Source organism: Musa acuminata, chromosome BXJ2-6 (genome assembly GCF_036884655.1).
Source record: "Musa acuminata AAA Group cultivar baxijiao chromosome BXJ2-6, Cavendish_Baxijiao_AAA, whole genome shotgun sequence".
In the NCBI taxonomy this organism is placed as follows: domain Eukaryota; kingdom Viridiplantae; phylum Streptophyta; class Magnoliopsida; order Zingiberales; family Musaceae; genus Musa; species Musa acuminata.
In genome coordinates, this window is record NC_088343.1 from 773,915 (window position 1) to 798,410 (window position 24,496).

The 24,496-nt window shown below is 35.2% G+C and overlaps 3 protein-coding genes and 1 non-coding gene across 7 annotated transcripts; 1 reads left to right on the forward strand and 3 right to left on the reverse strand.

Annotated features, from left to right (window-relative positions):
- Positions 1–1,325: 1,325 nt before the first annotated feature.
- LOC135616021 (U6 spliceosomal RNA) lies at positions 1,326–1,429 on the reverse strand. Its single transcript, XR_010488250.1, has one exon. It is a non-coding gene; the product is annotated as a U6 spliceosomal RNA (small nuclear RNA).
- A 353-nt stretch (positions 1,430–1,782) lies between these two features.
- LOC135614083 (ras-related protein RABA5c-like) lies at positions 1,783–5,299 on the reverse strand. The gene is made up of 2 exons (XM_065111107.1): positions 4,783–5,299; positions 1,783–2,295 (listed from the first exon to the last, which is right to left on the reverse strand). The coding sequence occupies exons 1-2, from the start codon at positions 5,117–5,119 to the stop codon at positions 1,979–1,981; spliced, it is 654 nt and encodes a 217-aa protein (XP_064967179.1). The 5' UTR covers positions 5,120–5,299; the 3' UTR covers positions 1,783–1,978.
- Positions 5,300–6,421: 1,122 nt separating this feature from the next.
- Positions 6,422–19,591, forward strand: LOC135614084 (uncharacterized). 4 transcript variants are annotated; one of them, XR_010487432.1, is made up of 12 exons: positions 6,422–6,703; positions 7,912–8,071; positions 8,372–8,433; positions 9,035–9,194; positions 9,286–9,406; positions 14,647–14,728; positions 14,823–14,926; positions 15,737–15,815; positions 15,900–15,950; positions 16,501–16,591; positions 17,790–18,912; positions 18,994–19,591. XR_010487432.1 is itself a non-coding variant. In XM_065111109.1 (11 exons), exons 1-10 carry the CDS (start codon positions 6,464–6,466, stop codon positions 16,582–16,584), a joined length of 1,143 nt encoding a protein of 380 aa, XP_064967181.1. In that variant the 5' UTR covers positions 6,422–6,463; the 3' UTR covers positions 16,585–16,591; positions 17,790–19,591. The 4 variants fall into 4 exon arrangements, 2 of the variants coding, with proteins under 2 accessions (XP_064967181.1, XP_064967180.1); XR_010487431.1 differs by having other exon boundaries at positions 17,790–18,548; positions 18,634–19,591; XM_065111109.1 differs by having other exon boundaries at positions 17,790–19,591.
- Positions 19,592–21,554: 1,963 nt separating this feature from the next.
- On the reverse strand, positions 21,555–24,426 carry LOC135614085 (glycine-rich RNA-binding protein 4, mitochondrial-like). The gene is made up of 4 exons (XM_065111110.1): positions 24,257–24,426; positions 24,099–24,167; positions 21,962–22,068; positions 21,555–21,841 (listed from the first exon to the last, which is right to left on the reverse strand). The coding sequence occupies exons 1-4, from the start codon at positions 24,372–24,374 to the stop codon at positions 21,737–21,739; spliced, it is 399 nt and encodes a 132-aa protein (XP_064967182.1). The 5' UTR covers positions 24,375–24,426; the 3' UTR covers positions 21,555–21,736.
- Positions 24,427–24,496: the final 70 nt, after the last annotated feature.

The window sequence follows — 24,496 nt, forward strand, 5'->3', positions numbered from 1 at the left end:
TACTTTATCTATTCTCGTGTCATAATCAATTGAATAATAAAAAATATTTTTTATTTCGTCGTATTCTTATTTATTTATTATCCTCATCTCATTAGGGTTGGGTCTCTATCGTAACACGTACCCATGAGTATAATTGACATCTCGATATATATTAACTCAAACTAAAATCTAATTTATTTATGTGGTATGTAAATATCAACTAATTTTTATCTCACATTAGGAGTGACTAAACTTATTTTTTTTTAAACACAATGAGAGGAGTTAAGCCTATTATCTAAAATACTATCTAAATTGAGCATTTACTAGCCAAAATTAGACTAATTATCTAATTCAGTTTTTCTTTAATTTTTAAAAATTTAAATTAGGCTGGTGTATGCTTCTCCTTCTCCTCCCCCTCATCCGTTTGTCCTCCAACTCTTCTTTCACTTCTTCTTTTTCTTTTATTTATGGACGTCGATATTTATATTGACATACCATGATATATATATATATATATATATATATATATATATATATATATAATATAGTTTCTATATTCTTTTTCTGTTTTCTTATCATCCTTTTATGGTTGTATGAAAATAATCACATAACCTCCAAATCTTGGAAGGCCCTTTTCTCTCCATCTCAGCATGCATATAAGATTGGAATATGGGGATTTCTAGTAATTGGTGATTAGATGATTTCCTACTTGCAACCATATCACAAAAGATCAGATATGATCATTCACATTTAACGCAAAAATATAAGAACAATGAAGTGAAGAGCTAGTCTAGATGAGCATTGATGTCAGACATCAAGTTTCATTTGGGTTCATGATCTATAATTGCCATCACAAGAGCCTTTTCTTTTAAGTTCAGCTCCTTTTCTGTTGGGACATTGTTGAAGGAGAGTTAGGTTGGCTTTCTACATTAGCATCACCATTTCAACAGAAGATAAATGGGGGCACTTTTCCCAATCCATTTTGAGGTTTGCTTCTCATCTTTTCATACAAAACAGCAAGAAGGACCTTCATGACAACTTGTGCAGGTCATTCTTATTCCCTGATTTCAGCTTATCTAAAGCCACAGGACTCTTTCTTGATCTTTTCCTTCCATCTTCCCATTTATGACTTGTTTCCTACCCAGTGTGAGTAATGGTGGACTCCATATCTTGAGCTCCAACGCTACTCATAGAGCTTCTCACCTTAGAGTGTGAGGCCAGTTGATGTGAAGAGACATTATTTTTTGCTATATACACAGAAGGATCATAGACTCAATTAGGTACCTGTGCCAGCAAAAGAAAAGAGAGAGAGAAAGGAGGAGGAGGAGGTAATACCTGAAGAAAAAAAAACAATGGTCAATTTCTTGATTTGTGTCTGTCATCCTTGTACAAAGGTCATACTAATCTTTATATTATTTCAATTTTGTCGGATGCCGATGAAAGAATAAAATAAAAAAATAATGATATATGATGACGATGATGCTACGAAGGCACTGCCAATTCTGATGAACACTAAACAATCTAAAACTACGAGTCAAGGTTAACCTTACTGGACCTCATTATCAAATCTGCATTTGTGAGTGTTAATCGGTATGTCCTGAAATTTAAAACAGAATTAAACCTCTCTATCAAGCATAAATATTCACAATGACACCAGGAGACAATATATTAAATCATGATATACTGTGAAGGTCCAATTCAAGCAGTATTACTTGGGCACATGGAGGAGTTCCAAAGCTTTGGAAAGCATTGCAGATACAACTCATGCAGAATAAGCCTTTCTTGTGCCAATGAACAGAAAGATTGATTGCAACAAATAAATAAAACTATACTCCATATGTGCAGTTTTTGATATAACCAGTTTATTGGACAACAAAGCACCAAAAGATTTATATCTAGTAAAAGAAATTACTCTTTGAATACACTTCAAGCATTGTAGCAAACCAAAAGCAACTGAGATTACAACTTATGTCTGACCTCAAGAAATTGTCAAATGGTTCTAACAACAAGAGAATCTGCTTGTAGCTTGTTTTTGGTCATTGGTGCCATCACTAAAAAGTGCAACCCTGTTGATAGAAAGGTCTGCCTTGTAGGAATCTGAATTCAAGACCTTCCTGCTGACATTGTCATAGATCTCCTTGATCACAATCTCGAAGGCCGTTTTCACATTCGTAGAATCCAAGGCTGATGTCTCAATAAAGAAAAGCCCTTCAGCTTCTGCGAGGCATTTCCCTTCCTCGACCGATACCTCTCTAATATTTGACAAGTCACACTTGTTACCGACCAGCATCTTTGCAACAGTTGTGTATGAATGTGCTGCAGTATATTGTCACTAAATTAGATGTTTAAGCACTGAGGAGGAAAAGATAACTGCAATTATATGAGGTAGAGATATTTCTAATTTCTTAAAATATGTTATTATTCTAAGGGTTGTCAGCAGCTATCAGCACTCCTACAATCTGCATGCTCATTCTGTTGGGTGTATGTTTATGAATATATATATATATATATATATATATATATATATATTCACTAATGTGGGTGTGTGTTTATGAAAGCTCCTAGTGATTATGCCTAATCACCTAATCAACATCAGCTAAGGTTTTTCATGAGCTCGATGCTTTATAAAGCTAGCTGAGATAGGGTTAAGGTTATCAGGTGCCTTTAACAAGTGGAAATATGAAAAGTCATTGCATGATTAAATCAAATTGTATTTATATCCTATTAGCATGAAATCAAACAAAAGAATAGGAAAAGTTAACGACATATACTATTCTATTATATAGTATTTGACCATTTTTGTTTTGTATACTTACTCATGATCATGGTTATTACTAAACTCAAAATAGTTTTACATTGGCAATAGAAACAAGTGAATAGTCTGGGAAGTAACAACAGGATCAATCACTTAATCCTGCTTTTGTTCATGCAAGCTTATGATCTTGAATCAAATTAGACGAAAAAGAGAGAGAAGAAAAACATTGGACCTTTGATGATCCCTTCCTCCTTTTAAGTGATGCCACTATGGTATGCAGATTAAATCAATTATAAAGAAATGTTTTTACAACTGTAGCCTTTTGTTCTCCAAAATCAGAGGATTCAAATTTGAGTTTGCTCGAAGGTGTAGACAATAGAAACATTTGTCTTAGCAATGCAAAGTCTGAGATGACGACAACAAAGATAAAACCTTAAAGCCCCAACTATTTTGGTTGATTATATAAATCCTTTGCTGCCATTGAGCTATGTAAAAAGTTATATTTAAGTTAAAAGTATTTAGATCTTCACTTATAGTTTTTATATTAAAGTTAAAGCCTTTTTGAGTCTCCCTCTTCATTTCTCGTCGTACCACTAAAAGTAATAATTTTACATCTTCTAATTACAATATCTATAATATATAGGTCAAATGTAAATTCCATGAGAACTTCAAAAGTTCTGTGTTGTTCATCAGTAGTACTTGACACCACTATTTGTCGGATATCATCATTTCACTGTCAAGAAAAGAATTAGGCTCGACAGGTTATAGATATTGATGGTATCCCATTTCCTTGAAGCTACAGTACTTGTATTTGACATCTTCATCACACAATCTATTGGCACCACTGAAGGCTGGAAACCAGAAGAAACCTGAGCCATGGATGGACTCATGGATGTGATGGCAAGTTGTCTTGATCCACATTGCTATTTCACTCATAATGATCTTACCACATTTTACATAATAATAGAATATGAACAATTACGTTAATCGCAGGACTATGATCACAACAAGCCCTAGCTTTTGTTTTGAATACTAAAACTCACACAACTATGCAGCCTTTCATCACCAAGGACAATTTGCTAAAGTTCTTGGCTTCCAAAACTTATTTTATTTTTACTATAGTTTCTAAACTTTTAGTTGATTTATAACATAGATATATTTGAAGGTTCTAAAATTAAGTCTTTGATTGATTTTGATTCCACCAAACTGATCCAAAACCTCCATCCTGTGAACCTTGTTAGATATATTAATCTGGATTTTTTGTTTCCAGTAGATTCCAGAATGGGAAGAAAGAGCTGGTGGACCTCTAAAAGCAGTTGCGAAATCTCTTCTTTTCACTGCCGACAACTATATATGCTCAAGATCATTCTTTCCTGCTCTGTGAAACTAAAAGGCTCTGAGATCTTAATGTTGTGAGCACAACATATGACATTAGCCTTAGATATTTAGTGCAATGTTTACCAAAGTCAAAGTATAAAGCAAGAAATGTTAACAAATATTTAGAGTCTGGCATGCATGACATAATGAGAGATTTCCATCAAAATTTATGCAAAAGAGTTACCATAGAACATACTCTTTTCTTCTATCAATCTTCATTTCCAGTCCAATCCAAGTAATTGTTACCCAATTACATTTAGGATTTCTATGACAATATGTCTCACAAACTTGAAATTCTAAAGATTATTGTGCTTAATTAATTTTTCCTCCGAAAATTAATTTTTTTTAATGAGTCCTTATACAAAAAAATGATGATCACAACAAATTTCACCAGATCTGAGTATCTATCATGATAAAAACAACATATCTATGCACAATATAACATCTCCTATATCTGAAATTCTATCAGATCCACAACATAAGTTCATCTAATTTGCTGATACACATGCAGCTCATCTCATTACTCCAATTCCATCCAACATCAACTCATAGAAGAAAGAAGGAACAGATCTAAACACAATGTGTTGCAGATATATTCTGAGTGTCAGCATCAAAAGGGAAAGTAAGAGAGAGAGAGAGAGAGAGAGAAAGAGGGGAAGGATTAGGCGTACTATTGAGCTCGTCGAGCCAGCGGGAGACAGAGTCGAAGGTGGAACGGCGGGAGACGTCGTAGACGACGAGGGCGCCGAAGGCCCCGCGGTAGTAGGCTGAGGTGACGGCGCGGAACCGGTCCTGGCCGGCGGTGTCCCAGATCTGGGCCTTCACCTCCTTGCCGTCGATGTCGATGGTCTGCGTCAGGAACTCCACCCCGATGGTGGCCTTGGAGTGCAGGTTGAACTCGTTCCTCGCGTACCTCGACAGCAGGTTCGACTTCCCCACCGCCGAGTCCCCAGTGATCACCACCTTGAACAGGTACTCCTCCTCCTCCTTCCCTCCTCCCACCACCATTCTCTCTCTCTCTCTCTCTCTCTCTTCTTGCTCCTATGAATGAATTGAATGAACGTGACAGTGAATGAGCTTGAATGAATGAAGCAATGAAAGAATGGGAACTCAGGAAGGCAGGAAGGTAGGTAGATGAACACTAGTGAACGTGCTTGCTGTCTTCTACTTTTGCCTGTGTGCCATGCATGTAGTTGACTTTGACTTTTCTTGGCACAAGGTAAAAATTTGAGCTAATAATGAGGCTAATGGTTGCCATGTTGAGCTGTGGAGAGAGCCTTTTTCTCCTCCTTGGATGCGAGCACTTAGAGAGAGAGAGAGAGAGAGAGAGTAGATTTGATGTCTGAACTCGTTTGACTTTAGGGAGGGTGAAGGCTGACACATTGGAGGAGTTTGACCCGTTGTTTTGCTGTGATTTATAGAAGTGGGAATCTGCCAACTCTTGTCATAAGTTCATGAATGCCTTCAACAATATTTCTGGATTTGTTGGACTTTAACAAAAGAATCATGATCCAATTTCAAGTTCTCCTAGTTTCTTAGTTTTGTTCATTGTAGGAAATTTCTAATCAGTAATTGATAGCTAGATTAATCTATAAAAAAAATATCAAATTATCACAAGATCTTAACATTGAATTCCAAATATTATTCTATTTGTGATAACAAGATACAAAACATTTCATAATAAAATTAATTTTTATTCTCAATCTGATGTCAGAAAATTGTTCAAGTGCTCTCAGGTCTGAGATTAGCATATGATCTCTAGAGAGGATTTCACTAACTATCATGAAATTAATTTTATATTATTTATTTTTGAAAATATTAAAGTTCTATTTCTCCAGAGAGAATTTTATTACGTACTCATTTCTACGTTATATAAAATACCTTCGACGATTGATTAAGCCGAAAACTGAGGTTTATTATAAACGGAAAAAAAGGTATAAATGCTCATAATTTAGTTTAATGGCTTCAAAATAATATAAGTTTGATTCGATCAATCTCCCATTCGAGTGTCAGAGATTATTAACTTTGAGAATCGTGGCTTCCATTAAGACACTCATGTCTTTCTTTTCATCCTATCTCAATCTGTTCCTAATAATAAGACTTAAATCTTACCTCATCATTTATCATCACAAATTAATGCTCGGCCATCAAAATCCTGATCTGCTGAACGGACGGTAGAGATCTAATTCCCTTGTTAGCTCCCCATGATGCCACAGAGTTTTCTGTGGCCGTCCATGGTGCCACGTGGAAGCAGGATTGAACTCTCCCCCACCTCCCCGACACCAAAGCCTTCAATTTATTTGAGCCGTTACTGCCTCTCCTCTTCTCCCTCCCAACGCCACCCATTTCGAGATGTTCGCTGCGGCCGGTGGGCTCTCCCTCGTCCCGCAGCCCTTCGACGGCCCCGCTGCGGTCGCCGTTGCCAAGCACGCGTCGCGGTGCCGTCTCCCTCCCCGGAGGAGGAGTCTCTTCCTCGGGAGAGCCGCCTGCGCCGCGAGGCCCGCCACTTCCGGAGGGAGCGGCGTTGACCAAGAGGAAGCGTCTCGCGAGGAGGCCTCCAGAATCGGCGATGCTGACCCCCGCCAACTCCGGGTACCGTCTTCCTGCTGTTCCACGGTCCAACAATCTTTAAGATATTTGCCCCTTGTGCACTTTCTTGTTGAGGGTTTTACATTAGGCACTGATATTGGAAGCCCTGAATTCCTAATTTCTTAAATGGCCATGTCGTGTTCACACGAGTCGTTTAGTTCTTTGGATTGTGAACCCAAGAATTGTAATACCCTACTTTAGTCTCGTATCAGATGTAGGAGAAGATCTGACCTGGTTTATAAGTGCTATCATCAACATGGGCCTAAGCATTTTGGGTCAATGACTGAGACTCAAGTTAATGCATCAATTATCCTAATGGGCTGCAACAAATGATATCATATTTAAGTAGGAAAAGACTACTCGGGACTACCAAGTGAGTCTCACATGCATCATGCCAGGGTTGACACCACAAATTTGAAGGCCACCGATTGATTTTTCCAGTATATTCCTTCCTTTAGGAGTCTTTGTTAATCCGTGTATATGAGCATTCTATATTAGTAAGGGCTTAAGCATATTGATGAGATAGACCCAGGTTCCTAGTTTGTTGATTATGATATCTTGTTGGTTGTTTCTTCTTGAATTGATAATCTACCTACAGTCGATAAACCCAAGAGATCTAAGGACCGAGAATTGATATTTGTAGAAAATGTATCCATTTATTTTGCATTGTCCGGTGCCAAAATTGGAATGCTATCTTGATTTTGCCTGAGTCTTTTTTTTGACAAACTCATAATGCAGAGTATCTTCCTGATCATGCAGCCAGGACCTTCCTTTTTATGCTAGTTGATATATGCTGAGCATTCCTGGCGAGATGTTTGGAGAAAAAAATTCCTTGTGTATTTGATAAGTTTCTTTGGAATAGTGAGTATACCTTGTGATATTGCTAAAGGAAACTTGTACTGTTTTTAGTAGATATTGCTTGAGATTATATGTTGCCGCTTATTTATCAATTTTGGTCTATTGTCGTACTTGAACTGGTAAAGTTCAGCATAATTCCTCAAAGATTTGTGTTCATCACATTGATGGTGATGCTGAAATGAACAAGTATAGTTTTAGTCTAATATAAGGTATAATTTTACTGGCCTATAAATGCATGTTTCTACCATTTTTCTAGTTAATATGGCTGACAAACATAATAAAATTTGTGCAATTACGAACTTAACCTGTGGAATAAAATTATAATCTAATTCTTTGTCTCTGTGAAGAAATAGAGGTCTGCTGATTGGAGGGCAGCAAGAGCTTACAAAGATAGTGGCGTGCTCTTTGATGGCAAGATTGAAGCCTTCAATAATGGGGGCCTGCTGATTCGATTTTATTCACTTCTTGGCTTTCTCCCTTACCCTCTTCTTAGTCCATCCCACTCATGTAAAGGTACTATTTTTTCTTCTAGCCGCTATCCAAATCTTGTAAACAGTCTTTATTCCGGACTTTTGTCTAAAGGGATAATATATATCATGTTGATAGTTGTGCATTTTTCATCGATCATCTGTTTCGTGTTATCTGTAGTAGTCATTTAGCATAAACCTAATCCTAATTTCATAGATTCTTTTTCTGCTGTGTTTTGGCTACATTTAGGGTTGCCAATATTTTGTTTTCCTTACACAGTCCATGCCAATTTTATTCCATAGGAATCCTTGAGGTTGTGACTTATGGTGTTGGGTTTTCTTGCAGATCCATCAAGAACCATTCAAGATATAGCAAAAGATCTAGTAGGCTCATCTATTTCTGTAAAGGTATTTTGTTTCTTTTTCCTTCAATATGGTGTGGTTCTTGATAATGATGTGTCTATAAGTGTGGTCTGGCATGCTTCCTAAGAGAAATTTGTTCTGCAGTAAAATTGCAACTGGGGTGTTATGTAAAGTTCTTGCTAACATTATAATCTATATTGGTTGGTGATTGGAGCTTATGATAGCAAAATTATTCTCTATGCCTGAATCATAAATGTTATCTAAAAAGATGATCAGAACAGGAAAAGCATCGAGACAGGCTTTGACTCTCTATTTTGCTGTTAATTGTTAAGATTATACATTGACTTTTCTTTTTTTGCGAACAGTATTTGATGATGAGTTATCAGTTGTTCTTGTGTGATTATACCTTCATTTTCCTTATAACATTGCATAATAAATGTAGTTTAACTGCCATGTAACATGAACAACGATGGTAGATATTTGATGCAAGATGACCATTAAATCGATAGTCTTGCAAGGATGTAAAATATTAGAAAGTGAATGACAGGTCTGGGTCTTTTATGAGTAGACTTTGTCCTCATTTAGACTAGAAAAATCGAATCATGGTCTTAGTGGAAGGTAATTTATTTATTTTATTTGTATATAGATAATTGAAGCAAATGAGGAGGAAAAAAAGCTCATCTATTCTGAGAAAGATGCCGCGTGGTCAAAATATTCTAGCCAAATTAATGTTGGCAATGTTTTTGATGGAAGAGTGGGTTCCTTAGAAGACTATGGTGCATTTGTTCACCTACGTTTCCCTGATGGTACCTAAACTTTATATTTAGGACTAATACGAGTGTTTTATTTTGTGCTATGATTTCATTTTAACAGCTGATATGCAAAATTTCTTTGTAGGTGATTATCATCTAACTGGACTGGTGCATGTCACTGAGGTTTCCTGGGATTTGGTTCAAGATGTGAGAGATTTTCTACATGAAGGAGATGAAGTCAAGGTCAAAATCATTCAGATAGATAAGTAAGAATTGCTATTCTGTGCTCGATATATCATTCTTTGGTTAAATATTTTGGTATTGAGAGGTTTGACTAGTATCTTTGCTTGACATTTACTACTACACATTCTGATTCACTGCTCATAATTTTTTTAAAGAACACAAGTTACAAGCATAACTCTTGGCATAAAGTAGTAGAACAAGAATAACAGAATAAAGGGAATATGAGCAGCCCCATATTGATTAGACTATGCTGAGAAGTTCCATAGTAGAAGATAGAAACATTGCTTCCTTTTTCTTATGGGGCCAAATGAGCAGACTTTTCATAAATACTGGCATAACATTATGCAGCTTAATTAAAAGAGTGCAATACCAAATTGTTAACACTTACAGAAAGATGAACTACTAAAACAGCATCTGGTCTTGACAATTGACAGCAGCATAAATAATTTGATTGTATGTCAAATGATGATGAACATATTGATATACTCAGAAATGCAGTTTGATAAACCTGCTGCATTGTTTATATAATTTGTAAAATTTTTCCATTCATCGTTATTTGCCTTTGTACTATCAATGATAGGGAAACCTGCTTGAGACTTGATAAGTAAATGTGTGTCAATCCTAAGTGGTTAATGCTTCTTACGATTCCTCCTTTCCACAAGAGCTGGTGCATATTATCTTGCTTTAGCTTCTTTGCTCCAACAGTTAATTCAATGTGAAGAAGCTGAGGTCTGAACTGGTTATATTGACCAAAATAATTCATTGTTTCTTGATGCTCTAATGAGTAAAGTGCATGTGTAAAAAATGGAAGAGACTACAACTGGTTTCAGCGAGGAGGAAAAGCTGCTGTTGATCGGTCATCAGGGAAAACTTTCTAGTCTCAGTTCAACACAGCAGTTCATTTCATTTATACATTTAAAGAACCTAAAGGCTTCCAATTATGCTTGCATTCTTGTCTTCTAACTGTCTAGAGACTCTAGACATTAGATAAGAAAGTCCAAATGGCAAGATTAGCATATCCATACTCCAACATATACATGTGTTTTCGTACTCCAACAGATGGCAAGAGACTACAATGTTTCCTATAATGCCTTCAAATAGTGTTTCTAGCTATGAGGAAAAGCTGCTGTTGATTGGCCAGCTATGGAAGTTTCCTAATGTCAATTTGATGCAACAGTACTAGTTCATTATGACTCTAGACAATAGATTAGAAAGCCCAAACGGCAATATTAGCATATCAAACTTTGACATAGGCATGTTGTATGTTGTTGCCCATTATCTTCTGCTAATTGTGTTGGTCATGGGACAAATGGCAATATTAGCATATCAAACTTTGACGTAGGTGTGTTGTATGTTGTTGCCCATTACCTTCTGCTAATTGTGTTGGTCATGGTACAAATGGCAATATTAGCATATCAAACTTTGGCATAGGCATGTTGTATTTTGTTGCCCATTATCTTCTGCTAATTGTGTTGATCATGGTATGTGTTCAAGTGTTGGGTATGCCACTTAGCTTGGTTCATGTTATGTGAGTGGTAGGATGAGTTTGTTTATTATATTAACCTGTGGTGCATCATGTCCCCCACTAAGATCACTTATACATTAGATATTATATTCTTATCACGTCTAATTGGGTTGGTCATGGTATGTGTTCACTTGTACATTAGATTTTGTTGCCCATTATCTTCTGCTAATTGTGTTGGTCATGGTATGTGTTCAAGTGTCGGATATGCCACTTAGCTTGGTTCATGTTATGTGAGTGGTAGGATGAGTTTGTTTATTATATTAGCCTGTGGTGCATCATGTCCCCCACTAAGATCACTTATACATTAGATATTGTATTCTTATCACGTCTAATTGGGTCAATAAGAATTGTAAGAAAGCGAAAACCTAAAAGCCTAGAGTGCATGGATACTTTATTTATTATTCAGTACTTCTATTATTTTGAAATTTGAAAATTTCTCTAGGATTTCAAAGGAGGAAATTTTATGGACTTATTTGTCTTTAATGTTTTCTATATTTATCAAAATGAATAAAATTGATGAGATTGTTACCTAAATTTTTGGGTGTTTTTGATCATATACATGTCTATCTAGGGTACTAGGTGTTTCACATCAAGACAAAACAGCTTAGATCACAGTTCTACAGGGATCATGGTTCTAGGTGAATAGAGGGATCTTGATTCCTGATAACTGTAATTTATGTTATAGTAGTCCGAAGATTGATATAAAATAATGATCGGATATGTATCTTTTAATCATCATTTATTGGTCTGACCAAGCACCTGTAACAAATCATACACCTTGGCGTAGATTATTCTATTTTTATTATTTTATTCAATGATATTTGGTCGTGCATGTTTGTATATTGTTTGGCATTTCGTTATTATATTGGTTGACAAGCGGTATTAAATTGACATATGATCAATATTTATGACCTTGCTCATACATGACTAAAATTGATCAGCACATCCTAGCAAATGTACAACTATTAGCACAAACATGAACATACTATATGGTCTTGACATATGACATAATGTAGATACATTGACATGACTAATTTACTTTTATGCCTTTATCCACCTAGAACCATATACTTGATGCCCAAAATACATTGAGATAGTATTTGATTATTGTATAGCTTATATGTTTTGATTCACATAATTCTTCAAATTCATATATGAAATATTGTAGATATCCATGGTCTCTAAAAGTCTTTATGTAGATGATACAAGTTTCCCAAATGATAATATATACTAAATATTAAAAAATAGATAGAATTGAGGGTGTAGTTAAAGTAGATGGACAAGAAGTTCTTACAGAAGGAAGGTTTTACATAAATTGGATCTGTTATTCAACATGAAGGATTAATGAAATATTACTCATGGAGTAAAACTGAGGTGGTTTTATTGGGCAGGGGCTTCTGGATATTTTTTACTGTGACAGTATGCCTTTTGAATTAAACAAATAATTTTATAAAATGATTTATAGATCTGAATGATAATATAGTGGATATGAGAATGTTGATTGGATATGTTGAATTACTGAAAAAGATACAATAAGAAATGATTTCACTAGCAAACAATATGGTGTATCTCTGAAAGAGGATAAAAGGAGAACATTCATGATGGTGTGGAGTGTGAACATGCTCGAAGTCGACCTATAGATAACTTTCTTGGATGGAGTGAAGCAATCAGGATCATTGATGTGAGTAGAGATAAAGAGGATTATAAGATAACTTTGCTAGAAATAACAGGAAAGATTCAAAATTTAACTAGGATTATAAGTCCTCAGTGCTCAATGATGAGAAAAGATACATTTGGCTGACACCAAATAGTTGAGACATTACAACGTGATCTTATTTGTATGATGAACATGTTCTAAATGTGTTAAAATTTCCATGTTTAGGAAAGTGTTCAACAAATGCTTCTGTTTGACAAGGACATGACAAGCATTTTGAAGCATTGTGGTTCATCGATGCACATAATCGCTTTCACCATTTATTTATGCTGCTGACTTGTCTATGTGGTGCATCAAGAACTAAGTTTTAATGGAAGACAGTTGGTGTAGATATCTGCTTATGGTAGTGCCATCATCATGTATCATGCTAAAAAGAAGATTGCTGACAAGCTAAATAGACGTGCCTACACCATGAATTGAAAAAAATTTAGAGAGAGAGAGAGAGAATGTGTGTGCTTGCCTAAATTTAAACATTCATGTGATCCTGTAAGGCTGTAAATCATAGTGGTACTAGAGGGGTCTTGTTTTTTACCCCAATTTGAATTTTCCTAGATGTTAAACCACATCCATTTTGTAAGCTTGTGTATAATGTGTCAACTGCACTTTTTAAGAAAGATTAAGCAATCAATTAAAATCGGTACATTTAGGAAAAAGGATAGAAAAACTAATTACATTGAGTGCTGATTAACCATGGTTGTGGTTCTTGGTGTTCTCAGTCGAAATGTACACAACTGTACATATATTTAGCTAAATACATTTTGTGCAGGGCTAATTATAGATTACTCTCTGTATTTAGCTACCTTTAGCGTTCCGATCCTTACACTTTAAAAAGTTGCATTGGTATTCCTATAGTTACGGAAGTGAAGTATTTAGGTCCATTTATCCTAACGACGTCAATTTTACTGACTAAAATATGAAAACAAAGGGCAAAGAGGTAATTTTAATGTTCGATGGTGGACTACATCGGTAGTGGTGAACGATGGCGTCGCTGGCGTCGACGTCGACACAACTACCTAGCTGGCTTCCGCCAACGATAAGGTCTGCTCTCACCGCGACGCCACCCGCCTCCACGAGGAGCGTGCCGCTTGCCTTGCACTGCTCTACATTTGTGTCGACGTTGACACAGTTGCTCCGCACTGCTCTGCATTTGCGTTGACACTGATGCAAATGCCGAGCAACCCTTTCGTCGCTCGACAATTGCATCGATGCTGACGCAGATGGAGAGTGGCGAATGGGCCGCTCGACGAGAGGTGGTGCCGGAACTAACGCAACAGCGGGGGGAGCGGAAGGAGTTCCGACGATCCCAGCTTTAAGTCGAGGCTGGGATCTATCCAACGGGTCAGCGACAAGTTGGCCACCATCTTCGCCGTAGACGCCGCTACGGCCACCACCATCTGCGTTGATGTCGAGGCAGTTGTCGCTCAGCAACTACCTCAGCCTCGACGCAAATGCAGAGCAGCATAGGGCGTGCGACGATGAGGTCGGCAGCGTGCTCCTCATGGAGGCGGGTAGCGTCGCGGTGAGAGCGGACCTTATCATCGTTGGAGGTGGCTAAGCAACTGCGTTAACATCAACGCCCGCAGCATCGCCATCCGCTACCGAACGTTAAAATTACCTTTTTGTATTTTGTTTTCGTGTTTCCGGTGGTAAAATTAACGTTGTTAGGGTAAATGAACCTAGATGTTTCACTTTCGTAATTATAGAAATGTCAATGCAACTTTTTAAAATGTTAGGATTGCAACACTAAAGATAGCTAACTACAAGGGGTAATCTGTAATTAGTCCTTTTGTGCATGCTAGTATATGCGGCATGTACTTATCAGTCCATTGTATTTTATCTGCTTTATAAATTTTCTATGTCATTTTAAGTGAAATCAGAATTCTTGGAAATATTAGTCTCATGGTCAATTTCATACTTGTCAATGACAAACTACATTCGTTATTTGTTCATGTGAACTAGCAGCTAGAATTGCACTGGTTGTTTTTTTTTTTAATTTGAAAGATTAATACTAACTTCTGAACCAGAGAAAAATCAAGGATTAATCTGTCGATTAAGCAGCTGGAGGATGATCCTCTTATGGAGACATTGGATAAAGTAATTCCTCAGGTAAGTTATCAGTCTCTAGTTCAGACACTTTCTAGTTATTTGGGAATATTTTGGAACATTTTCTTATTTACTTGTCGATTATGCATATCCTCAGGAAGGTCAACTTGTATCTGATAGTATCGATACATCTTCTAGTATGAACATCGAGCCTCTTCCAGGACTTGAGAGCATATGTAAAGAACTACTACAGGAGGATGGGTAATGCATATTTATGTAAATTTTAAGATCGAAGGATTTATGCCTTGTTTTAAAAAACTAGTATAAGCAATCTAGAATATATATGCAAAAATAAATTGTACTCTATCTCAGCAAACCTTGTTTACAGAAGATATCCTGAATGTCTGTCAAAATTGATTTTTAGTCATCTAGTAATCAGCATATGCCATTTGATGGTGCTCTTAAGAAATTGTGTTTTCTCATAACGTACATGACTTCTTAACATCTTCAGCGCTTTTCCACTTAAATAATATAGATTTTCATTATTTGTTCTCTTTTTTTCCTAGATTAGATCAGATAGACATATTGTTGTATTTTATCAAACAAAATATAATTCAGAAATGAAATGGTCCAACACTTGGTTGATGACCCATCAAAAGTACCAAGACTCAAGAAAAGACCTACACCAAATAGTATCTAACAATACACTTTTTTTGTCTATAATCAAAGTCCAATATTCAAGAGAGACAAAGTCCTTTTGTGAAGTGTTCAAAAATTATCATATATTGACAAGTGTACCTTTTTTATTTTTCTGAATAGCAAAAGACTTACTGTTAGTAAAAGATGTGTCTAAATTTTGAGCTGATTTTTTATAGCTAAAAAGTATATTATGTTCCTGTTTGTAAAATTATGTTAACTTGATGATTATATTCTAGAATTTTATTATAAAGAAATAATAATTACCGTTTTTCTTTTATGATGTTATTAAGGAGAACGAAAGGATAAAAAAGGGACTCGTTGACATCCAAAGTTCTTTATGCTAATTTCTCAAATCCTGCACTTACTATGCAGCATAAGTGATGTACGATTAGGGCGTCAAGGATTGGAGAAGCGTGTCGTCTCACAAGACTTGCAGCTTTGGCTTTCAAATGTGAGACATCCCTTACTTTAGAAGAGTTAATACCTTATTTTTTTCCTCAAGAACTGTCAGATGTTCCATTCTCCTTGCGTGTAGGTACCAGCCAAAGACAAGCAGTTTACACTCCTTGCTAGAGCTGGAAGACAGGTTAGTCAAACAGAACTTAAGTATTCCTATAGGTCACTTTGCCTCAAATGTGTACACTTGATTTTAGTGAAACCTGGCAATGGGTGATCAGCAATGTTTAGATGTAGGATCAAATGATATCTTGAAGAATAGTATCATACATCTCTCTTTTGTTTTGTATCTACTAAATTAAAAGGATTTTTTCGTTTGGTGTTAAGACACTAAGTGAAATATCTGCCTTTATGGTTTAACATGACCTGATTAGTTAAGAGAAAAAAAAATCATAAATTTTGTAGGAATCATAAATGTTAGAAGTCACTTTCTGTAAGTGTTGGTGTAGGTGTGACTGTTTCTCATGTTTTTCCATTTGTGGATATTTTGATTGTGTTCCTAAGAAAGATTATAAATGACAATCTAAAGTATTTAGCAAAATGTTCTAGCATAATAGTTCAAGAATCCAGTTTCTTTTATCAAAATTTGTTTTAATCATTTCCTGTTATCTCAGGAGTTCTGTAAAACTCAGTTTGTGCATCAAAGACCGAGTGAAAACCAATTGTTTGTTGTATAACAGGTCCAGGAGGTGTACTTGACAACTACACTTGATCAGGATGGCATAAAGAAGGCTGTGCAGCGTGTACTGGGTAGAGTACCTTGAGATTCAGGTCAAATTTATGATGATATAGATATGCATCTGTGTGCTCTGATGCAGTCGTCAAGTTCATAATCATATGAAATAGTTCAATGTACACATGGCGGACAAACCAGTTTATATTGCTGGTTGGTCTGCTTAATTATTTTTTTTTTCTCATTCAATTCTCAGAAGTGAGAATACATCATACATTTGAATGATTACGGAGATGAATATTATCTTTTAAGAATGCTGGTCTTTGGCACCCATCACAACAAAACCTGTTCACATTTTAAATATCTTTTCCGGTAATCATTGATGATGTAATTGTTACATTAATGCACTATGAAGCAATTGCATAATTCTGGCTGTCAGAGCATTAGTATTTTCTGTAAATTTATCAAGCTTAATTTCTTTTCCATTTAGAAAAAAAATTGTACATGTTCACTTATGAGGAATGATTTGATCTGACTTGGTTTCCATCTTATAACTTTTGCTTCCACTTGTTGCTAATATATGGCAAGGTTAATCCTTGAATATTTAAGTTTATTATTGAAGATATGTATCTCAAAGAATGTCCTGTTCTTAAAATATGAGTGCTTAGAAATAATATTAGAAATGCTTGCAATTTTTTTCTTAGAAATGTTTTCAGTTAGTCTTCATCTAGCATGTGTTAGAAATGCTGATGATATTATAGCCAAACCTAAAGTAGAAGTATATCCAGAATTTAGAGGCATCATTACAGATAGATTTATATGCTATGACATGTAGCATTGATTAGCTGTAAATTATTTCCTTGCAGAAGGCATGTAGATTAGTCGAATGCATTGACATTAAAGAAAACTTCATACCTTTTCAAAGACAAGTCTAGTTATCTGTAGTTTCTATGTCTTTTACATGGAGTTTCTCATCATCCAGTAGAAGGCAATTAAGGAAGCAAAGGTCTAGCATGGGGGATAAAAGTCACTCAGAATAGCCAAGGAGACTGCCTGTAAGCCGATTGCATTTCCACCCAAATGAAAACCTCAAGGACACAGGCAAGTCATCCTTGGCTACCAAAGTACAACTCTTTTATCTCCATGTGAGACCCTGTCTTCAGGATCCAATCTCCTTGTGGTGGGATGGCCATTGATGGGTTTGCAATTTATAGAGATCAGATTTCTCTTCGTATGGCCTTTCCCAAAGGCTACAGTTGCTACATAGAATATTTGACATTAGACCTCTACTTGTAGCAAGATGTTTCTGACAGAAGTTGGCAGTGGAGAAATTCACAGAGAGAGAATAAAAGGAATGAGAATGAACAAGCTGAAAGTATTATTCAGTGAACTTAGCACAAAGCATATTCACGAACCAAGTTTTCAAGGCCAAGTTGATCCTTCGAGTCATGAAAGGATGGAAGTTCTTCTAGGTTGACATCAAATCTCTACTTGTAGCAGCCAAGGTTGACAGTGGAGAAAATCTACAAAGAGAGGGTAAGAAGAATGAGAAAAAGCAAGATGAAGTTGTATTTATTCAGTGAATTCTGCACAAAGCATATTCATAGCGTGTTTCTGAAGTCAAGTTGATGTAGTGAGTCCTCTTTTCAGGACATGCATTGACAGCATGTTCGTTTTATTTGACATCAAACCTCTACTTGTAGCAAAATCTTCTTTGACAGATATGACAATGGGAGAAAATCTACACGGGAGGATAAAAAAGAATGCTGAAAGTGTCCTTATTCGGTCAACTCTGAAAAAGTCAACTTGATGCTGTGGGTACTCGATGAGGACATGCATTGACATCTTTTATTTGACATCAAGCCTTTTCTTGTAGCATGAACTATTTGACAGAGGTTGACAGTGGATAAAATCGACAAAGAGGATACAAGGACTGGAAAAGAACAAGATGAAGGTGCAGGTATTCAATGAATTTTGCACAAAACATGTTCATGAAACAAGTTATCAAGGTCAAGTTGATGCTTTGAGTTCTCTTTCAAGACATGCAACATGGAGGTATGGAACATCTTCTTATTTGACATCAAACCTTGCATGCAGCATGATCTTTTTGACCTGGCTTGACAGTGGATAAATTTGGCAGAGAGGATAAAAGAGAATATGAGAAAGCACAAGCTGAAAGTGTATTTATTCAGTGATGCTGTGAATCTTCTTTGAGGACATGCATTGACAGCATGGATGGATGGAAGTTCTTTTCAATTGACCTCAAACCTCTTCTTGCATCATCATATTTTTTTTACAGAACTTGACAGTGGAGAAAACCCAGAGAGAGGATAAAAGAACAACCTAAAAGTGTATGTATTCAGTGAACTCTGCAGATAGCATATTCATGAAGCAAGTTATCATTGGTCAGGTCGATGCAGTGAGTATTCTTTCAGGACATGCATGAACAACACGATAGGATGAGAGTTCTTTTTATTTGACATCAAACATCTACTTGTAGGGAGATCTTTCTGACAAACTTTGACAGTGGAAAAATTCCATAACGAGGATAAAAGGACCGGAAAAGAACAAGCTGGAAGTGTATCATTCAGTGAATTCATGAAGCTTATCAAGATCAAGTTAAGTGTTATTTTGGGAAACGCAGCAGCAGTATTGAAGGATGGAGGTTCTTTTTCTTATTCTCATCACATACTTTTGGCATCTGACTTTTCTGAAACAAAAAAAGGATATTGAACAGATTGATGGTAATCAGATGCTCAAAGTGCTTTATCACCAGCATTGTTCCGTGCCAATATCATCATCAAGCCACTGCAAGGAGTCAGAAGGCTTTGACAAGCCTGCTAGTGTGGAGCATAAGGGAATAAGAATACCAAGGTGGGGAAGAGGAATGAGAATACCAAATCAAATGTAAATCCAATGTAGACCTGGATGTGGGTATCAGGAGATTTGCAAGGTCAAATCATCAGACATATATAGAAAATGGGAGAATATTTCATCGACTACGACTAAGACTACTGCAGAATCGATTTGACTGGAGGTACCCTACTCTGCTCTTTATAGATGTTTGTCTCTTCTTCAATCAATTACATTCATGTCTACATGAAAAATCAGATATGATTAGCTACGAGTGATAGTTACTGGTATGACATGTTACTACACGAGTGATAGCTACGAGGGATCGTGTCGCTTAGTATATTGTTGCATCACCTGGTACAAAGTCTCATGCCACCTGGTACAACATAGTATAGGTAAGTATACAGCATTCGATACATGAATATGGATCGATATATTATCAATTTAAGCCTTACTCAGAACATTATTATTACCATTACAATAATAATAAAATCATAAATACTAACTATTTAGTATCACCTATATAGATCTTTTGTTATTAAAAGATCATATATTTAATTAAGTTTAAAATAATTTATTTTATTTTTATAATTTTTATTAATTTTTTAAATATAATTTTTTTTTAATTTCTCGTACTACTAACATTAATCATTTCACATCTTTTAATTATTTCATTCGTAGGTATATTCAACATATATCTATACCATCTTAAATAATTTTTTTTATTTTATCTTCGATCAAGGCAATACTTAGTTATTCACAAATATAATTATTTCATTTCCTATCTTCGATAGTAACTTCATGTATCTATCTCAATATTTTTATTTTAGCAACATAAACTTTTTTTGTATATGTTGTTTCCTAATTACTTGACACTTAAACACATAAACTATTGCTGGTTTAATAATTATCTTTCGAAAATTTTATTTTGCATCTCAAAACTACCGTGATAACATATGACTTTTGACCTTCCTTGTCATTTTAATTATCTTATTTTTATTCTATGAATAATATCTTCATCAATCTCTCATTTTTTTTAAATAATTGATATAAGAATCTTAAAGCTTTTACTTGAAATAAATTTTTGCCTACCCAACTTAACTATATTCTTCTATCTATTCATAACATTACTAAAATTACATCTTACATATTTAGTTTTTGTCCTACTTAATCTAAGACCTTTAATTTCTAAGAATTATCTCTATAACTCAAGTTTATAATTAATTTCATTTAGACTCTCATCAACTAAGATAATATCATCAGTAAATAATATACATTAAGGATGTCTATCTTATAAATGACTAACAAGTACATCCATTATCGATGTGAAAACATAAAAACATAATATAATTTTTTAATGTAATCTTATTGTAATAAAAAACTATACTAGATACACTCCCTATCATTCTGATACTACTATATCTATTTTTATTATTTATTATATCTTCTAATTTTTTCTATATGGCTATAATATATGTGAGATCTTTCATATATACCATTTGTATTGGTATCCACCCAATCAACATTGGTGTCTTATTAATAATCATGACTATCAATGATTATTTTGAATATATATATATATATATATATATATATATATATATATATATTGAAATACATAAAATTCCTTTATATTCTCAACCATTATTTATTGCCTTTTCTTTTTCTTCACTTCTTTGTCTCACTTTTCATTCACCATGATTTGATATTAAAATAGAAAGATATTTTAAGGAACACAAAGTTGAGGATTGACATGATTACATAGCCATGCTATAGCCAAAATGGTTAAGCAGCATCAAAAAAAGAAAAAGAAATCAGGAAGAATAATGTCAATGTGGTACCTTCTTCTCCAACCTTAAAAGCGATTTCTAGAACAATAGGTGGCTCCATCTTATTGAAGATCTTATGAATTTCTCAAGTTCAAATTAAATGATGATACTCCAGAATAACAACAAAATTATAATATCTCAACTATTTAATCCGAGATCCATAAAATGGTCACATATCTCACTAATGTACAAAAATAGTACTTTTAGTACCACAAATGACATTTCTTGGACAATCAGTGTTATTGGTAGCAAGTGTTCCTTTTGCAAAAGATAGTAAGTCTTCGGCAAAGCAGAACATCCAGGCAATGTTTCAGAACAAGACTCCAAAGACAAGTTTATCATTTCTCACAAAAGCCGCCTTAAATCATTATCCACTTCATAAAGAAATACACACTATGATCATACTATCTACCTCATCATGTCAACAAAATCTGCTGTTACTATGGCAAAGAGAGTACAAATCCTTTGCTGAAGTAGTTTTTCCTTGGGATAATAAGATTAGATATGGAAACAATATTACAATGACAAAGTTGTGTTGCCAAAGAAACAAGATCAAAAGTTTCAATTAGTTGATTCTCCTACTGCTGGAAGCCGAGGAACTACAACTGGTCCACCACGAACCTTTTCGATAGCAAAGCTTATTCTCAACGGCCGACCTAAGAATGCCTGTAAACAATTAAGTGTTCAGAAGTTGCAAATGTTGCTTGTTGTATATATTTTCTATATTATATGGTTTATGTCCTCTGTCAACTCAATTTATTGAACTGAAACAATCATTCCTCTTACCTTTCCATCCATGGCAAATTTAGCGCATTTAGCTGCATCATCCGATGCAAAATGGATGAATCCAAACCCTCTTGACCTTCCAGTGTTCTTGTCATACATGATCCTCACTGAAACAAACAGGCAATAAACATGCAATTTCACATAAGTTGTCTGAAGCAATAATAGTCTATATTTTTTCAAAAATAAACAGTATTTTTTTTTATAAACTTTTTTCAAAAATCAGGGAGAAATATTAATCATACAAAGTAATCATATTTTGAAACAGAATCAAGGAGGTTTTCTTCAATGAACTATGATGATATACATATCAGCAACGGAAAGAAAAACAAAAAGTCAATATTTACAATGACAACAATAATTAGAAAATGTTAATGTTCCGACTGTTTGGGATCAGCTACATGAATTTTTGCTCATCATCGAGTACTTTTACAAGGTGATATCTTCAATTAAATTGGAAACATTCAGATATCTCTATTTTTATATAGTTTAGCATAAAGCCTTCTAAGTCTTTGCTGTTCTCTTTTCTATCAGTAACATTAATTGTCTCATCTTATTTAATCATAATATTTAAATCTTCTTATAATAATATTTATACAATCTTAGATGATTTTTTCTTTTTTTTTTCCTTTTATATGAGTTACACCTAATTATTCATAATAAAAATATGTTTTCTATATTTCATAATAACTTCATACATCTATCTTGGCATTTTCATCTCAACTACAGGAACATTTTATATACGTTGTTTCTTAATCACCCAACACTTAACCTCTAAGTATGCTAGGAAATTGCCTTATTAATTTTTTCTTCTAAATCTAAAGGGCATTGGATGGATAAACAAAATTCTCAACACTATTCTCCATTTCAATTCACTTATCTTTTACTCTATGAACAAAATCCATCCCGATAAATAATAGATTCAAGGTACCTACATTTTTTCCTCAGAAGAACTTCTTATCCGTTCATCCTCTCAGTTTTTCTCTTGTTTTTCCTAAAGCTACACCTCATATGTTTAGTCTTAATTTTACTTAATCTAAGACCTTAAATTTAAATGTTTGCCATCATCACTCAAGTTTAAAATTGATTTTGTTTACAACTTTTATCAATCAAAATAATATCATCGGTGAACAACATATACCAAGGGGTTGTATCTTGTACCTGACCGGTAAACTCATCCATTACAAATGTTACATAGGTAAGGATAGCAAAGCTTGTATTTCTGATATATAAAGTATTCAAATAAGATGCAATTACATTAGGAATTCTATGTGCAAGTTTGCTCCAATCTTCTACAGAGGATGTCAGGTTGTCAACTTTTGTAGCATAGCCACAAAGAAATCTATCAACAAGGAAGAAGAGACGGGGAAATAATGGCTCATTTCATCACAAAAATCACAAATTCAAATTTGAATAAACATCAAGCTTGATAGTGCAGATGCCTTTATGTAATCAGATGAGTCTCTCAAATAAGAAGCCATCTTCTTAACATTCAAGTTGCGGGAACAAAAAGAAGTATACCTAAAAGTTACCTCAATATGGACTGTTTTGATGACAGTGACAACACACTCCTTTGATTAGTGACTTCTAGAGACAGAACAGCAGAAAAAATTGAAATTATAAGTTACACTACGTCCATGCCACCTATGACTACTTGAGCTCACACTCAATGAACCCAAGCTTGGACACTCAACTCTTTAGCTTCCGATCTCAACTCAGATGCCACAAATCTTTTCGTTTGCTCTATTGAATGAATCACAATAAGAAAAAAGATGCATTAAATTGGGTCTCAGAAAACCTGCGATGGCAACTCACTTATTATTCCATTTTGTCATATCACAATTCTTGATTTATACTTCTTTGATCACTTTGTGCTGGTTCTAATTACTCTAAAATAGCAGTAATCTCTGAGACAATTCACCAAACTACTATCATGCAAGATGGTAATGACCCCAGGATCCAATGCAATCACCAAGCATCACAAGATCGATCACTCTTTCTGCATAGAATTTAGTGACTGAGTCTTTCCAACTAGGGGAACAAGAAGATCAAACACTAGTATCATCACTATTCTTCCATGATGCGACATTCACGAGCACATTACAAACTAAAACAGAGAGAAGGGAGTGAAAACGCGCACCTTCGGTGACATCTCCAAAGGAAGAGAAGGCATCCTTGAGAGACATCTCATCCACAGACCACGACAGACCTTGATCCAATCCAAAGCAAAGGAATCATCATGAACTGCAACAAACACACACAAGAAGGTGAAGCCAAAAGAGTTAAACCCAATCAAACCTCCCACAAACAATTTCGAATTGGAAGGCGGCGGAGGCGGCGGCGGAGCGCAGTGGAATCGCGGCTGCGGCAAGTTCGAGGGTCGAGCGAGCCTCCACCTACTCACCAAATGCCTCATTCCTCTTCTCCTCTTTCTCTTCACGTCGAGTAAGAATGGATCGTTATAGAGCAAGTGCCAATCGCTATCCCACCCATACGTTTCGTACTCGTAAATATACTTTCCTTATTATTAGTCTATAT

Bases quoted from the DNA above. Each gene is read 5' to 3' on its own strand.
- LOC135614083 (XM_065111107.1), bottom strand. From the start codon at position 5,119: ATGGTGGTGGGAGGAGGGAAGGAGGAGGAGGAGTACCTGTTCAAGGTG. The intron at 2,296-4,782 runs GTACGCCTAATC...AATATACTGCAG, and splicing joins CTGGCTCGACGAGCTCAATA to CACATTCATACACAACTGTT.
- LOC135614084 (XM_065111109.1), top strand. From the start codon at position 6,464: ATGTTCGCTGCGGCCGGTGGGCTCTCCCTCGTCCCGCAGCCCTTCGAC. The intron at 14,927-15,736 runs GTAATGCATATT...CTTACTATGCAG, and splicing joins GAACTACTACAGGAGGATGG to CATAAGTGATGTACGATTAG. The intron at 15,951-16,500 runs GTTAGTCAAACA...GTTGTATAACAG, and splicing joins TTGCTAGAGCTGGAAGACAG to GTCCAGGAGGTGTACTTGAC.
- LOC135614085 (XM_065111110.1), bottom strand. From the start codon at position 24,374: ATGAGGCATTTGGTGAGTAGGTGGAGGCTCGCTCGACCCTCGAACTTG. The intron at 24,168-24,256 runs GTTTGATTGGGT...GATTGGATCAAG, and splicing joins TTCGAAATTGTTTGTGGGAG to GTCTGTCGTGGTCTGTGGAT. The intron at 21,842-21,961 runs GTAAGAGGAATG...AATTGTTTACAG, and splicing joins AATTTGCCATGGATGGAAAG to GCATTCTTAGGTCGGCCGTT.